Genomic DNA, 17,577 nt, shown 5'->3' with positions numbered 1-17,577 from the left:
ACTACTGCTTTACCGGAGACATCACGTTTTGCACGGGGAAATTATATGCCCTCCTTTCTCCTATCAAGCGTGCTAAACAAGAGCCATGGAAAACCATTGTGATTGACGTTGAGGCGATGACAACGGGTGTTTTTGAAAAGACAACCATAAGAAACCCAAGGTTTCCTATATTTTCTTTAAAGAAATTGGCTGTAACAAATCATCTGGTTGTATCTGGTGAGGTTGTGTATTTAGTATATGTGTTCATCTTTAGAGGAGCTGTTAGACATGTCAACACATATATTTTGGGGATGTCTAAGCCATCTGAGAAACAGAAAGTTCCAGAGCTATGTTGGAATAGTGTGCCGGGAATTGGTCGCCGAATTTTCTTCTTAAGTAGAAACTACAGTACTTCATTCTCTGCAAATAATGTGCGCGGTAGTTCCATTTATCTTTTGCGGCAAGAAGAGGAAGAAAGGCTTTATAAAATTTCCTTGGATGATGGAATTTCTAGCTTCAGTCTATTGATCCCTGAGCTGACAGATTGGGAGAATACATTTTTTTGGGTATTGCCCAGTAGGTGAGAGCATGTTTTGATTATAACTTTTTTTTTGAGAGAAAAATGAAGGTCATGCCTTCAAGTTCCATTAAAATGACACCAGAGATGTCTGATTTTTACAAAAGTTTGCTAATCAGCAATTTAGAGAAGTAAAAATTTGAAAAATAAAATGTTGTAAATAAACTAGTTATAGCAATTCTAGTGGGCTGTTAGTGAGACTTTTCCCACCGGGCCTCTACTGCTCTCAGCTCCCTAAGAACCAGCTGGTATACTCATCAAAGATCTCCTTTGCTAGCATACTCTCATTCTTGCTTTCCTCTCTAAAAATTTGTTTGCATCTTTCTCTCCATAACACGAAGCAAACAACCACCTGTAGTCTTCTAACTTGGGTGTTGTTACTGTTGACTATGTTGTCCATGTAGTGACCTTGCATTAGTTGGACCAGTACAGTTACTGGCATCTGCACCGCATCTCCGTTCCTTCTGATCAATTGCTGCCTGACCCCATACGTGTACCGACATGTACCGTACAGATGCTCCACTGATTCAGCTGCCGCCTTACAAAGGATACATCTGTTTGGTATTTCCCATCCTCTTCTGACGAGATTGTCCACCGTTAAAATTTTATTTCTCATCATAAGCCAAATGAAAATCTGTACTCTAGGAGGAGCCTTAATATTCCATGATTTAGCTCGGATGTCATTTACCACTGGATATTCCTCCATTCCTTTGTAAAAGGATTTAACAGAAAATGATTTCCCCATCTCCCATTTCCAAAGGGCAATATCCTGTGTTGCTTGATCCAATTCAATATACTGAAGCTGTTGGAGTAGCTGCTGACTTTGGCCTATTGAATCTTGTGTGAGGTATGTCTCCAAATGAAGGTCCCAATCTCCATCATTATTTGCTTCACTGATCGCAATATTCTTCTGTTGAGCCTGAAGATATAGATCTGGATACTGAAATTTGAGTGGCATTCCCATCCAAGCATCATGCCAAAATAGAGTCCTAGTCCCTGATCCCACCACATATGTCAATGAAGCCTCAAAGAAATCCTTTATTTGCCCTTTTGATTATAACTTAATTTCAATGTTGCTCTTTGTGATTATCTTCCTTGAATAAAAATTATATTAAAATGTGCTGCAGATCAAGGAGCAACAAGTGGAGGAACTCATCAAGACAGTTTCATTCAATTTGTTCCAAAGAGGTTTAAGATTTGATAATTTTTGTTTGCAAATATATATCTAACTGATATATATAATATGTCATAAAATACTTTCTCCATACATTGTTAACTTAAATCTCTTTAATTGTGCTCTTGGCAGATTAATGCAACTGCCATTTACAAGAGAGGAGAGAGCACAAATGATGTCTCAAGGCCATGGGCAAATATGCCCATAGAAATGGTAGAGTTACTCCTTTCAAAGCTAATTTTGATCGACCGCGTACACATTCCTTCTGTTTGCAAGGCATGGAGTTCTCTCTCCTCGCATTCCATGGGAGATGGAAGAGCATGGCCATTGCTCATGCATTGTCCAAAATACTCTACTGCTTGCAGTTTTTATGATCCTTTGTATGGTCATAAATATAACAGTAACATTAAAGAACTTGAGTCATGCGGGAAGATTCGGTCCTCCAACAATGGATGGCTTCTCATAACAAGATCATATCCATTTGATTCTGCATACATACTTAATCCCTTCACAGGAGTTAAGTTTAACCTTCCATCCTTACCCATTCATCAATCTGATTTTTGTGAAGCAATGACAATTTCTTCAGACCGTGCTGTAATTCTAATTTGGAATGAGAACTACACAAACCGGCGGGTTAAAATATTCATTTGGCTGCCAGAAGAGAAACATTGGATCAATAAGAGCGTATATAGTAATAATTTCAAGGTAGCATTATGCACTAATCTTATCTTCCTCGATCGAAAGCTGTATTGCTTGGACAAGAAGGGTTATCTTGGGATATTTTATGTCGAAACGGAAGAAAGGCAAATAGTTGATGTGCCGGAGTTTGAATGTGAGGATACCTATCTACTACAGTATAAAGGGAAAATTTTCTCTTTTTTTCGAAGGGATGAAGCAGAGCCGATTGGCATATATATGTTGGATGAATCCGATCCCGAGTTGGCTAAATGGACTAAGATAGAAGACATAGATGATATAGGGGACATCACTGTATTTTTGGATAATCGAGCATCATTTGCAATTCCATCTCCTTCGGAAAGATTCTCTAACCGGATATACTTCCCTGGGTATGATGACGATGAATCGGGACGAGTAAATTGCTGGAAATATTACAGCATGAAAAATCATTCGTATCATCCTAAATGTGATGGTCTGAAGGAACCTATGAATTGTGTTTGGATTACACCTAACTTGGAAGCCTAAGATTTAATATATGTAATTTTTTTTTTCTGGTGTTATACATTGTCTACATCTTAAGATGATTGTAATATTTTTCTTCGTTGTATTTTTTTTGTTTAGGTCAATAAGAGATTAGCTCTCCTGTCTTCTCAGATAATTGGATATTTGTTTCCACTGAAAAAAATTTAGATGCTGATATTGTTATATGTTTATTGTTACAGTGATTTCTTTTCCTTTTCTTTTCTTGTATATTCACCAAAGGGTACGGTTAACTCTCAAAACCCTTTAAACCTTTGTAACTAATTGCGGCTAATAAAATAGGAGCTCAACTCATCTTTCTTGCTAAAAAAGGTTCCTGACAACAGCATAGCAAACCTTGGTTAACTAAAGCATGGAAAAATTAAATCATATAAGTTCCAGGAAATTACAATAAATCAATGGATGAAGTGTACTTTGTAGTAACTGTTTCTCTGTTTTACCCTCCTTTTTTTTCCTTTTGCTTTCCTTCTTTTGTAGCTGAAAGGAGGCTTAAATTAGTACAACGTGTAGGCCTAATTAACAGCCCATTTGGGGTAACTTTGTTTTATTGGGCCTAGATAAGTATCTGGCCCAATCACTAGAGAGTTATTTTTTCCTCATGTTCTGTTATTAGGTATCCCAAGTGGTTATTTTGAACATTTCCCAACTTCTCAATCATCGCTACCAGACAGAAGTGTTTCTTTCAAGACCTCACATGGGGTGTAGAAACATCCAAGAAATATGATACCATTGTTTAGACAAACATAGAAGAAACATAAAAGAAAGTGCGCACAAGATGACAATGTTTGTTTACTTTCAATGATTTGCAACATCTGCATGCCATCAAGAAAAGAATCAATTTAGCAAGCTATTTATCACTGAAGTGGAATCTTTTTAAAATAAACAAGCCTACTGGTGTTATATATTCTATTCATTTTTCTGTCTGTATTTAAAATTTTGTGTTTTGCCATTATTACTCTCATTCTTAATTAAATTAAAAAAATTATTATTCAAAAAAATTAATTCAAAATTACTTATCTATTAATATTTTACTTATCCTCGCTTGAGTCAAATAAACCAGTTGTACAAAGTATCTGATGCATTTGTATATATTTATTATAAATACCGTTTGGTATTCTTCCATAAAAATGTTTAGTATTTGTAAACGGAAAATAAATTATATATTTTATATATAAAAAGATAATATTCAAATATAACTAGGTCGCACATTGGAAATCCGGATGGAGAAATCCCTTCTAGATATTAAATATATAGTTATGTTACTTAATTGACCTCCAACCTTTACTAAAAAATATCAAAATATAGTTGTTTTATATATAGATGGACTTAATATCTAATGACCATGATTTTAATTATATGCAAATAATTAATTATCAAAGATGATAAAATAATGTTTTATGAAATATAACTTTAAATCGTGCTTATTTATTATGAAAGATGAACAAATAATGAAAATAACCTATAGACATTACTAATTAAGGATGGATCAGAGAGAAAAAAAAATGGAAAAATCTGACTCTTGTACTTTTCAGATGTAACGTTTATCTCAATATAATATATTATATATCTTGTATCTTTCTTTCTTAATTAGATAATGGTGTGCATTCATTTCTGTATCTTCTTTCTTAATTAGATAATGGTATGCATTCATTGTGAACAGATAAGAAAGAGAGTCTAAAGACAAATTGAGTATAATATATAAATTTTCTCTCATCTCTCAGTAATTAAAATAGCCCCCACCCTTATAAAAATGTGGCGGTTATGGAATATTTTCTTTAAACTCAGGATTTAAGTTGCAAAACGCAAATAATTAAGATGTAAATTTCTATGATGACTTTGTGGAAACAAGTATTGTGATATCTAAAAATGTCATCCTTCAAGCGTTCCATTTACTTTTCCTGGTTGGTAAATCCACTCTGAAATTTCAACACGACCAAACCAAAGGTTAATCAATCAAGATGTAAACTAATTGTATCTTTCAATGAATATGAGATATAAAAAAGGACACATGGCTCATAATTTTTATGAAGAAATTTTCCTTTACAATAATTGAACTTCTATCAATAAATGCATCTAATCATCTCTGAAGTAGTCGCATCTAACTTTGCATGATCTTCTTCCAACATCCACAAAAATTGTGATGATTCGACATAGAATCTGATTGGGAAGATAACATTTATCCTTCCTGATTTATATCTAGGTGGTCCCATTGACATTTTCTCTTGCCTTCTTGGCCTTGATTTCACCATAGAAGTAGGAAGAAAAACCCCACAGGGAGAGCCCAAGAGCAACTCCTTTACCACTACTAAAAGGCTCACCGAAAAATGCCACGGCAAGAACCTCGGTTATCGGTAAAAGGACCGCAATGATAACTCCAGCGAGTAGAGATGAACCATAGAAGATGGCACCAACGGTGCCGAGAAAGAAGCACTGGAATATGATGGCACACCCGACAAGCACAATGTAGTACCTGGTCTCGCCGAGCCCAAACTCTCGAGCTTCATGTCGGATTGCCTGCAGTATTTTTATGGAAAATGCAAATAATTGATTTAAGGAACTCTTTGACGTCATTTACAAATGCAAAATTTAAGGAATTCTATGATATTAATAATTAATTGTTTCTTTCTTTGTAATAGTTAAGAAACAGACAAGGAGGAAACAAATATGTAAAACCCTAAAATAAAATAAAAGGCAGATCTAAAGCCAAGCCAAAGGGTGTTAATTAGCTATTCTTATTATTTTATAATTTGTAATTGTATAGATTGAAATTTAATTTAATTATATTTTAAAAAAATATTGAATTTTTTAAAGTTTTTTTACATATATAGTTCAGTTTCATAAAATATCAAATGTGTGCTTGTGGTTTAGTGGTTAAAATTGGATGTGAAGATTTGAATTCAATTTTTACTTAAATTCACTTGGATTCAACGGTAATATCAGTTTTCAAAGTTCAAAACATCTTTAAACAATAATAATACAGGATCCATTACGTTATGCCATTAAATTGTCTTTTCACCGAATCAGGAATTTGTTGACATCATCAATACTGGACCTCTTGCCCGGGAATTCAAATTTAGGATGTCACATCAATAGCTACATGTGCCAAAAATTTAATCAGGGGCCTCTACATGTGACTCACATGACATACACCAACCAATAGCTACATGTGCCAAAAATTTAATCAAGGGCCTCTAGATAAGGCTCATTAATTCCTCCAACTAAATTGGTGGGGTGCCATATCTGTTGATTGAATTTAATTTTGTTGTATATGTGCACATGCCTTATCCAGGGCCGGAACCAAGATTTGAATTTGGAGGTCAAAATTTTTTGGAGGTTTTGGAGTGCTAATCGGTATGCATATGTAAACAACTGTGTATAAATGGTTGATGTATATATGTATATATGGTTTCAACATTTATAGTTTGATAGGGGGTGCCTGGCCCCGCTTGCACCCCCAGTTGTGCCCCTGGCCTTACCAAAAAAAACCGCAACACACACATATCATGTTTGAATTCGCATCCTCTAAGATATCTCATATTTTGCACGACTTTTTGGAGAATATCAACTGTTCAAATACATTATGCACGAATCTCAAAGCTCAAAAAAGAATGCCCCCTATGCTATCCCGAATAGGCACCGGACACGTTGGTCACGCAAAATATGAGATATCTCAGAGGATACAAATGAACTACAAATAGTTTTCTTTTCCTGTCACGATATCCCTTGCCAAGTTTGCTTGCACCATTTTTTAATACATTTACTTGTTCAAGGCTTGTAACATATAGCATGCAGCCACTATATTGTCAGTCGATTGCCAGAGATAAAAATGGAATATCAAATACGGAGTGTAATAGTGTATGTTGGTGATTTTCCCGGATTAATTAAAAGAAAATTAAGGATAATGAAGAGATATTAAAGCAAACTAGTCATATTTACGTGGAAGTCAATATTGAAAGCAATTTGAGATAACTTTTAACACTTAACAAACTAATCCTGTCTCTGCTCTCTCTCTCTTCCCACTTTATTCACACTTAAATTAAAAATGCTATTCTCAACAAAGGAATAGCTCGGGTGCGTTTGAATGAATCAAGGAATAACTTGGAATAGCGCAACTATTCCTGGGTTCAGAATAGCTGCTAACCCAACATGTCATAAAAATAGCGGAATAGCAGCTAACCCGAACTATTTATTTTTTAAGAATAACAATTTTTTTTCATTCAAACGTGTAGTCTCTTCGATCACTTAGTCACACGTAATGTGTGGTAGAGTTAGAATTTGAACCAAGTCTCCACACAGCCACAAAATAAAATCGTAACTACTAAGCTAAAAGCATGCATTTAACATTTTTATAAGGAGAGTGAATTGTATAAAACTAAAAAAATTATAAATAAAATTTTAATATATTCGATCAAAAATTTTAAAATTAAGGGGTAGCTTAGCTGTAGAACGGCCCCTCAAGAAGCGTACAGCTTTAAGATTTGTATCAAAATATGATCATCAATCTAGATTTGTCACGAATAAGTGGGATATGTATACACTTACAGTAAAATCCTTGTTGAATAACATTCCAACAGTGCAGAATGCAGTGCCGAAGAAACCCATGACTAGCTGCATCTCCATAACTAACCTGTAAGTCACCGGCACTCGCACCTTTTCGTACTTCATCTGGCTCAGCTCAACCAGTGGTAGCACCAAACCATACATTGCCGCAGCACCAAATGTCATACCAAAACCAAGATAGTACTTCTCCTTCGACTCTCCTTTCGGCCTGTCCCTGCTCGAGTTTATCCCCAGCATAGCTGCTCCAACGATCAAAAGCACCACGGCATTAACCGAGTATGCAGTGAACCTCTGTTTCACTAGGAGAAATGCAAAAAAAGCCGTGAAGGCAAGCTGCGTGGATATAAGTATGGATGATGTCGACACTGGAAGGTATGATATGCCATATGCATAAAGCCAGTCAACCAGTCCAGTGAGCACTCCGATGAAGGCGCAAGATATGAAAAGCGATGGTGACATGATGACTAATTTTTTGTCTCTGCGTCTGAAGTACAATATGAGAAGCGGGATTAGAATAAGTGGCCAGCCACCGGTCTGGAGCCAGCTCGAGAGCCAGATTCGTTTGCCGCCTTTTAGAAAGTAGAGGCGCAAAAGAAGGGGACTCCCGGCCGTGCCAACAACCATCATACTGAAATTTAGGATTAGAAGAGAGACTTTGGCGAGGCTTTTTCTTTTGCGGAGTTCGTTGTTAGGTTCCGGAACAGGTTGCTGAGATTCTACTTCCATGTTCTTGATTTTTAGGGTTTGATTATATTTGATATAAAAAAGATATAGGGGGAAGAAGAAGGTTGTGATCCTATGGCATTAGCATGGTCTGTGTATGAGATCTAACAGATAGGAACTGGAAATAGAAGGCTTTTTTGAGGGGTGCATGGCAAGCTTATAAGCGTTCAGATTTCTTTAGTCTCCCTTTTATTTAGCAAAGATGGTGATGACCTCAAACATTCAAGGTCATGTTGGGTTAATTCTTCTAATGTGTCACCATCAAAAAGGAAAAAAAAAAAAATGAGTCGACTATGAAAGAAAGAATTTTCAGTACACTATGTCATCAGCTCGTAATCAAGTTTTCTTTCATATTTTTTCTAGTATTAAATGTGATTGGGGGGCCCAGGTATTTTAAATAAAAGGACAACTGCCCCTGATATAAGCAAAATAATCATAAATCATTGCAGCTTTATGTTAACTCGTCGATCTCTTATTAAGAATTAAGACGATTGAAGTGGATAATACTATTTAGAATGACATTATTTCAGATTTTGGAGACCAAATTAGTCCATTAATTATTACATTTATTTCAACAATGATATCATTATTCTTGCTCTCATAAGATAATACTAATCATTATTCAAAACATTCATATGAAAGAATGGTACTTAATAAACTGATTTGGTGAATTTTATGCTCAAGAAAACTTACATTCTTCAGATACGTTTAGTTATCATGCATGGAATTAACAGGATGAGATTTTAGGCCTACAAATAATTAATTTACAGAACTCATATCATTGATATGCACTGAAATAGTTATAGAAATGTGCAGAAAAAAATATATTCAGTTATACTTATATATACTTCGATACTTGTGGAAAATTTTGATCTGACCAAAGATATTCATGGGAAACTGTATTTTTTTTTTCCTTTTGTAAGACTATTTATCAATAATAATTTTCAAATTAGTAATTAATAATAATTTTCAGATTTACATTTTAATAATAAAATATTATGAAATTTAGAAAAACAAACAAATTAAAAAGGTAAAGTTGGAATTCATGGTGAAAAAAAAATACAATTAAAATAATTTATTTCCAAAGAATAATAAATAAATTGAGACGATGGATTAATTAAACTACTTTTAATCATCCACATACCTCCCAAGAGATGTTGGGAAAAAGAAAATTGGTCCAAGCTAATTATGCACACCCCGACAACAGGGCAAACAACTCGCCGCGCTCATCAGCACAAGGCGATTTCTATCATCTTAGAGAATCATATATATATATATATATATATATATATATATATGAGTAAAGCTAGGGTGTGACATGCTCACCAAGAAAGTTTGGTGAGCATAACTCCAAAAGTATATCGGATCGACGTCAAATGCCGAATCCAAACCGTTGAAATTCATGTACTTCATGAGTGATGCATATACATGCAAAATTTTGAAAGTTTCAAGTTTATTTGCTACACGGTCAAGTGGTCAAAGAAATGAACATTTTATTATAAGTTATTTTATATATTCAATTTTTATTATTTCATTGACTACTTGACCGTGTAGCAAATAAACTCGAAACTTTCAAAATTTTGCATGTATATGCATCACTCATGAAGTACATGGATTTCAACGGTTTGGATTCGGCATTTGACGTCGATCCGATATACTTTTGGAGTTATGCTCACCAAACTTTCTTAGTGAGCATGTCACACCCTAGCTTTACTCTATATATATATATATATATAGAGTCCGGCTAAATTGCTGCTGGCAGCAGTTCTGCCCAAGTGCTGCCGGGGCTATATTTAGTCGTGTGATGTCCAAACAAGAAATCCAAACCGTTAGATGTTTAATCTATATTATAATATACTTGGAGACCAAATTTTACATTTTTTGGAATTTTTTTACTATTTATTAAGCTGGTTTGAAAACCGCTGATTTCAGTAAATTTCTGCAGCATTGAAATCAGCGGTTTTCAAATCAGCTTAATATATAGTAAAAAAATTCCAAAAAAATGTAAAATTTGGTCTCCAAGTAGATTATAATATAGATTAAACATCTAACGGTTTGGATTTATTGTTTGGACGTCACAAAAAAAAAACAGCGGCAGCACTGCCGGCAGCAAATTAGCCACAACCATATATATATATATAGATTGACTAATATGCTTTCGGTAGCACTTCGGTCGAAGTGCTATCGGTCCAAATTTTAAATTTTAAAATTCAAAAAGTCGATCTGAACCGTTCATCTTGTTCTCCATATTAATATGTGCTTGGAGACCAAATTTTATATTTTTTTGAATTTTTTTACTATATATTAAGTCACTTTGAAAATCGTTGATCCAACGGTGGCTTAACAAAACTCATACCGTTGGCTTAACAAATCGTTGATCCTTATCTTGCGTCTCGCAGTCTTCATTTTTAAACAACAAATTAAAAATGAACAGAAGTGTTATGTATTTAAAAACTTACACAACACTGATGTTGTACTAGTTCAAGCTTTTTCAGCTTTGGACAGCTCTCTATGATCCAATCTTGCATTTCAAAATATGAATAAAAACACAGGACAACAGAGAGAAAAGTCAAGTTTTCAAATTTGGGGAACAAGATGAGGAGGGATCCAATTACACCATTTTATTGTGTGACATATCTTAACACCATATTTTTATAAGTCTACATCCCTAAAACTCAACAGAGTTTCTAAATAACTGTTAATCACTTTTTAGAAACTAAGGCCTCTAAAGTTTCTAGCTCTCAAATCTCTGAAACTAATTTTAGAGTTTCTATTAAGCCACATCAGCAACAAATTAAAAAGGAAAAATAATTGAGCCAATTATTTAGTCAGCATAGAGTTTATAAACAGTTTATTAATAAGAAACTTTACTGCAGAGTTTCTAAATAAGAAACTCTCTCACATATCTGAAACTGAATTAGAAACTGCCACATCAAATTAGAAACTTTATTAGTTTCAGGGATGTAGATGCGAGCAAATTTTAAAATCTAAACAGACGATCCGAATCATTCAACATGATCTCCATATTAAAATGTGCTTGGAGACCAAATTTTACATTTTTTGAATTTTTTTTAGTATTTATTAAGATGTGTACAAAATTGTTGTTTTCAGACAATTTTGAACCATTGAAAAACATCAATTTTAAAAAATTCTAAATAAATAGTAATAAATTTAAAAAAAAATGTAAAATTTGGTCTCCAAGCACATTTTAATCTGGACATCACATTTAAACCTTTGTAACCAATTGCGGATAATAAAATAAAAGCTCGACTCATGTTTCTTACTAAAACAAATTCCTGACAACAGCAGAGCAAACCTGGGTTATCTAAAGCAGGGAAAAAATTAAATCATATAAGTTCGAGGAAATTACACTAAATCAATGGATGAAGTGTACTCTGTAATAACTGTTTACCTGTTTTACCCTCTATTTTTTTCCTTTGTGCTTTCCTTCTTTTGTAGCTGAAAGGAGGCTTAAATTAGTACAACGTGTAGGCCTAATTAATGGCCCATTTGGGGTAACTTTGTTTATTGGGCCTAGATAAGTAGCTGGCCCAATCACTAGAGAAGGTTATTTTTTATTCATGTTGCTGCTGTTATTTGGTATCCCAAAGTGGATTATTTTGAACATTTCCCAACTTCTCAATCATCGCTGCCACCTACCAGACAGAAGTGTTTCTTTCAAGAAAGTGCGCACAAGATGACAATGTTTGTTTACTTTCAATGATTTGCAACATCTGCCATCAAGAAACGAATCAATCAAGCTATCTATCTATCACTGTACTGTAATCCTTTGAAAATAAACAAGCCTACAGGCGTTATATATTCTATTGATTTTTCTGCCTGTATTTTAAATTTTATGTATCGCCATTATTACTCTCAATCTTAATAAAATTCAAAAAAATATTATTAAATAAAATTAAATCAAAATTACTTATCCTCGCTTGAGTCAAATAAACCAATTGTACAAAAGTATCTGATGTATTTTGCTAGATATTTATTATAAATACCGTTTGGTATTCTTCCATAAAAATGTTGAGTATTTGTAAACCGCAAATAAATTATATATTTTATATATACAAAGAAAATATTCAAATATAGCTAGATTGCACGTTAGAAATCCGGATGGAGAAATTCCTTCTGAATATTAAATAATTGGGTCACTTGACTTCCAACATTTACTAAACAAATATCAAAATATAGTTGTTTTAATATATAGATGAACTTAATATCTAATTACCATGATTTTAATTATATGAAAATAATTAATTATGAAAGATGAGAATAATGTTTTATGAAAGATAACTTTAAATCATGCTTATTTATTATGAAAGATGAACAAATAATGAAAATAACCTAATTAAGAACTAGCATTTAGTCTAGTAATAAAAGCACATGGTCTCTATGTGATAGATCATGAGTTCGAAACCCAGATGAAAAAAATCATTTATTGTATTACAAGAATATTAAATAGTTCGATGCCAATCTTTACTCAAAAAATAATGAAAATAACCTATATAGACATTACTAATTAAGGATGGATCACAGAAAAACAAAGAAGGAAAAATCTGACTCTTGTAGTTTTCAGATGTAACGTTAAATATCAATATAATATATTATCTTGTATGTTTCTTTCTTAATTAGATGATATGGTGTGCATTCATTGTGAAAAGATAAGAAAGAGAGTCTATAGAAAAATTGAGTATAAATAAATAAATTTTCTCTCATCTCTCACTCAGTAGTCAAAATCCTTCTATCAAATAGCACCACACCGGCACACCCTTATAAAAATGTGGCGGTTATGGAATAAAACAAATAATTAAGATGTAAATTTCTATGATGACTTTGTGGAAACAAGTATTGTGATATCTAAATGTCATCCTTCCAGCGTTCCATTTACTTTTCCAGGTTGGTAAACCCTCTCTGAAATTTCAACACAACCAAATCAATGATTAATCAATCAAGATGTAAATTATTTATATCTTTCAATGAATATGAGATATAAAAAAGGACACATGGATCATAATTTTTATGAAGAACTTTCCTTTATAATAATTTAACTTCTATCAATAAATGCATCTAATCATCTCTGAAGTAGTTGCATCTAACTTTGCATGATCTTCTTCCAACATCCACAAAAATTGTGATGATTCGACATAAAATATGACTGGGAAGATAACATTTTACTTCCTGATTTATATCTAGGTGGTCCCATTGACATTTTCTCTTGCCTTCTTGGCCTTGATTTCACCATAGAAGTAGGAAGCAAAACCCCACAGGGAGAGCCCAAGAGCAATTCCTTTACCACTACTAAAAGGCTCACCGAAAAATGCCACGGCAAGAACCTCGGTTATCGGTAAAAGGACCGCAATGATAACTCCAGCGAGTAGAGATGAACCATAGAAGATGGCACCAACGGTGCCGAGAAAGAAGCACTGGAATATGATGGCACACCCGACAAGCACAATGTAGTACCTGGTCTCGCCGAGCCCAAACTCTCGAGCTTCATGTCGGATTGCCTGCAATATTTTTATGGAAAATGCAAATAATTGATTTAAGGAACTCTTTAACGTCATTTACAAATGCAAAATATAAGGAATTCTATGACTAAATTCTATTATTTATTTCTTTGTAATAGTTAAGAAACCGACTAGGAGGAAACAAATATGTGGAACCCTAAAATCAAAGGCAGATCTAAAGCCAAGACAAATGATGTTAATTAGCTATTTTTATGATTTAAAATATCTTTAAAAAATAACAATACATGATCCATTACGTTATGCCATTAAATTGTCTTTTCACTGAATCAGGAATTTGTTGACATCATCAACCAATAGTACTGGACCTCTATGAGATACATACATATCTAATAATCTATGCCCGTGGAATTCAAATTTAGGATGTCACATCACATACACAAACCAATAGCTACATGTGCCAAAAATTTAATCAAGGGCCTCTAGATAAGGCTCATTCCTCCAACTAAATAGGTGGGGTGCCATATCTGTTGATTGAATTTAATTTTGTTGTATATGTGCACATGCCTTACCAAAAAACCGCAACACACACATATATATATATATCATGTATTGTATATCTATGGCATCTTGAACTAGTGTACAAATGAATATATTAAAGCAAATCGGGGCGAAACATAGTGGTGGGGAAAGGGTGCTAAGCACCCCCTATAGTTTGAAAATTTGTAGTTTGGTCCATTAAATTTTGTAATTTTTATATGCATTAATATCTTTTAGCCTCCTTTATAAAATGAAATTACACTATATTTGATTTTTCAGCCCCCCAATCTCTATTTTCTAGTTCCGCCCCTGAAAGCAAACTAGTCATATTTACGTGGAAGTCAATATTGAAAGCAATTTGAGATAACTTTTAACACTCAACAAAGTAATCGTGTCTCTCTCTCTCTCTCTCTCCACTTAGTCACCCATAATGTGTAGTCTCTTCGATCACTTATTCACACATAATGTGTGGTAGTTAGAATTTGAACTAAGTCTCCACAGCCACAAAGTAAAATTTTAACTACTAAGCTAAACGCATGCATTTAACATTTTATAAGGAGAGTGAATTGTATAAAACTTTAAAAAAAAAAAAAATCAATATACATGATTAAAAAATTTAAAATTATGGGTTGGCTTAGCTGTAGATCTGCCCCAAAAGAAGCGTGCAGCTTTAAGATTCGTATCAAAACATGATCATCAATCTAGATTTTTCACGAATAAGTGGGCATATGTATACACTTACAGTAAAATCCTTGTTGAATATCATTCCAACAGTGCAGAATGCAGTGCCGAAGAAGCCCATGACTAGCTGCATCTCCATCACTAACCTGTAAGTCACCGGCACTCGCACCTTTTCATACTTTATCTGGCTCAGCTCAACCAGTGGTAGCACCAAGCCATACAATGCCGCAGCACCTAATGTCATACCAAAACCAAGATAGTACTTCTCCTTTGACTCTCCTTTCGGCCTGTCCCCGCTCGAGTTTATCCCCAGCATAGCTGCTCCAACGATCAAAAGCACCACGGCATTAACCGAGTATGCAGTGAACCTCTGCCTCACTAGCAGAAATGCAAAAAGAGCCGTGAAGGCAAGCTGCATGGATAAAAGTATGGATGATGTCGACACTGGAAGGTATGATACGCCATATGCATAAAGCCAATCATCCAGTCCAGTGAGCAGTCCGATGAAGGCGCAAGATATGAAAAGCGATGGTGACATGACGACTATTCTTTTGTCTCCACGTCTGAAGTACAATATGAGAAGCGGTATTAGAATAAGTGGCCAGCCACCGGTCTGGAGCCAGCTCGAGAGCCAGATTCGCTTGCCGCCTTTTAGAAAGTAGAGGCGTAAAATAAGGGGACTCCCAGCCGTGCCAACAACCATCATACTGAAATTTAGGATTAGAAGAGAGACTTTGGCTAGGCTTTTTCTTTTGCGGAGTTCGTTGTTAGGTTCCGGAACGACAGATTGCTGAGATTCTACTTCCATGTTCTGGATTTTTATAAGGTTTGATGATATTTGATATAAAACAGATTTAGGGGAAGAAGAGGAAGGTTGTGATCCTATGGTATTAGCATGGTCTGAGTATGAGATTGGAAATAGAAGGCTTTTTTGAGGGGTGGCAACCTTATAAGAGTTCAGATTTCTTCAATCTCCTTTTATTTAGCAAACATGGTGATGACCTCAAACATTTAAGGTTATGTTGGGTTAATTCTTCTAATGTGTCACCGTCAAAAAGGAAAAAAAAAATTGAGTCGACTATGAAAGAAATAATTTTCCGTACACTATGTCATCAGCTCGTAATCAAGTTTTCTTTGATATTTTTTTTCTAGTATTTTATGTGATTTGGGGGCCAGGTATTTAAATATAAGGACAATGCCCCGGATATAGGGAAAACAATCTGTTGAAAATAAAGAAGATTATTGTATTGAAGTATATTTGTTATTAATTTTTATATTGTATTGAAGTATATCTGTTGAAAATAAAGAAGATTATCTGCTATAAACAAATTTATTTATTGTAAACTTGGTAGCCACTAGTCCATTACCAAGCAATTTCAAAAAATAAAACAAGGACAACTGCCCCAGATATTTTTTTCTAGTATTAATTTTATGTGATTTGGGGCCTAGGTATTTCAATATAAGGACAACTGCCACTGATATAAGGAAAACAATTTGTTGAAAATAAAGAAGATTATTGTATTAAAGTATATTTGTTATTTTTATATTGTATTGAAGTATATATGTTGAAAATAAGGACAGCTGCCCCAGATATTTTTTTCTAGTATTTTGTGTGATTTGGGAGCCCAGGTATTTAAATTAATATAAGGACAACTGCCCCTGGTTAGTGGTTACCTGTATTGAAGTATTGAAGTATTGTATTAGAATTCATAAAATCTGTTGAAAATAATTCGGAGGAGATTATTGTATTGAAGTATATATATTTGTTATGTTTATTACAAGAGTTCCTGCATCTATATTTATACTAAAATTCTATCTAAGTGATCATTTGTACTATTTTGCTATTTATGTTAATACGGTACACGTTACCGTTTATTTTATTACTATAAAAAGTCTAGTTCCTATTTCCTATTTCCTTTATCCTTGATCTCTTGATCTATGATGAGTGTCTGAGATCAATTCTTCTATGTTTCTTCTTTATTTTCAACACAATCATTGCAGTAGTATATACTATATAGCATCTCCTCTATCATTGCTTTATATATGCTAAAGACGTTAATTTATATATGCTAACTCGTCTTTGATTAAGAATTAAGACGATTGAAGTGGATAATACTATTTAGAGTGACACTATTTCAAACGAAACAAACACCTTTTTTAGACAAAATTAGTAAATTATTACATTTATTTCAACAATGATATCGTTATTCTTGCTCTCATATAAGATAACACTAATCATTATTCAAAACATTCATATGAAAAAAATGGTACTTAATTATTAGGCTGATTAGTGAATTTAATTTATGCTCAAGAAAACTTGCATTCTTGACATATATACGTTTAGTTATCATGCATGGAATTACCAGGATGAGATTTTAGGCCTACAAATAATTAATTTACAGAACTCATATCATTGATATGCACTGAAATAGTTATAGAAATGTGCTGAAAAAAAATTCAGTTATACTTCGAGATACTTGTGGAAATTTTTGATCTGACCAAAGATATTCATGGGAAACTGTATTTTTTTTCCTTTTGTCGTAAGACTATTTATCAATAATAATTTTCAAATTAGTAATTAATAATAATTTTCTAATTAAAATTTTAATAATAAAATATTATGAAATTTAGAAAAATAAAAAAATTGTTAT

At 33.6% G+C, this 17,577-nt stretch overlaps 3 protein-coding genes across 3 annotated transcripts; 1 reads left to right on the top strand and 2 right to left on the bottom strand.

Annotated features, from left to right (window-relative positions):
- The first annotated feature begins 1,672 nt into the window (after positions 1-1,672).
- On the top strand, positions 1,673-2,933 carry LOC144552485 (F-box/kelch-repeat protein At1g57790-like). The gene is made up of 2 exons (XM_078300465.1): positions 1,673-1,744; positions 1,863-2,933. Exons 1-2 carry the CDS (start codon positions 1,673-1,675, stop codon positions 2,931-2,933), a joined length of 1,143 nt encoding a protein of 380 aa, XP_078156591.1.
- Positions 2,934-4,943: 2,010 nt separating this feature from the next.
- On the bottom strand, positions 4,944-8,367 carry LOC144552663 (purine permease 1-like). Its single transcript, XM_078300650.1, has 2 exons — positions 7,491-8,367; positions 4,944-5,462 (listed from the first exon to the last, which is right to left on the bottom strand). Exons 1-2 carry the CDS (start codon positions 8,232-8,234, stop codon positions 5,145-5,147), a joined length of 1,062 nt encoding a protein of 353 aa, XP_078156776.1. The 5' UTR covers positions 8,235-8,367; the 3' UTR covers positions 4,944-5,144.
- A 4,829-nt stretch (positions 8,368-13,196) lies between these two features.
- LOC144552662 (purine permease 1-like) lies at positions 13,197-15,906 on the bottom strand. Its single transcript, XM_078300649.1, has 2 exons — positions 14,988-15,906; positions 13,197-13,747 (listed from the first exon to the last, which is right to left on the bottom strand). The coding sequence occupies exons 1-2, from the start codon at positions 15,732-15,734 to the stop codon at positions 13,430-13,432; spliced, it is 1,065 nt and encodes a 354-aa protein (XP_078156775.1). The 5' UTR covers positions 15,735-15,906; the 3' UTR covers positions 13,197-13,429.
- Positions 15,907-17,577: the final 1,671 nt, after the last annotated feature.

The sequence above is a fragment of the Carex rostrata genome, chromosome 4, assembly GCF_964058835.1.
Source record: "Carex rostrata chromosome 4, lpCarRost1.2, whole genome shotgun sequence".
Lineage (NCBI taxonomy): Eukaryota > Viridiplantae > Streptophyta > Magnoliopsida > Poales > Cyperaceae > Carex > Carex rostrata.
This window is presented reverse-complemented; position numbering and strand designations above follow the sequence as displayed.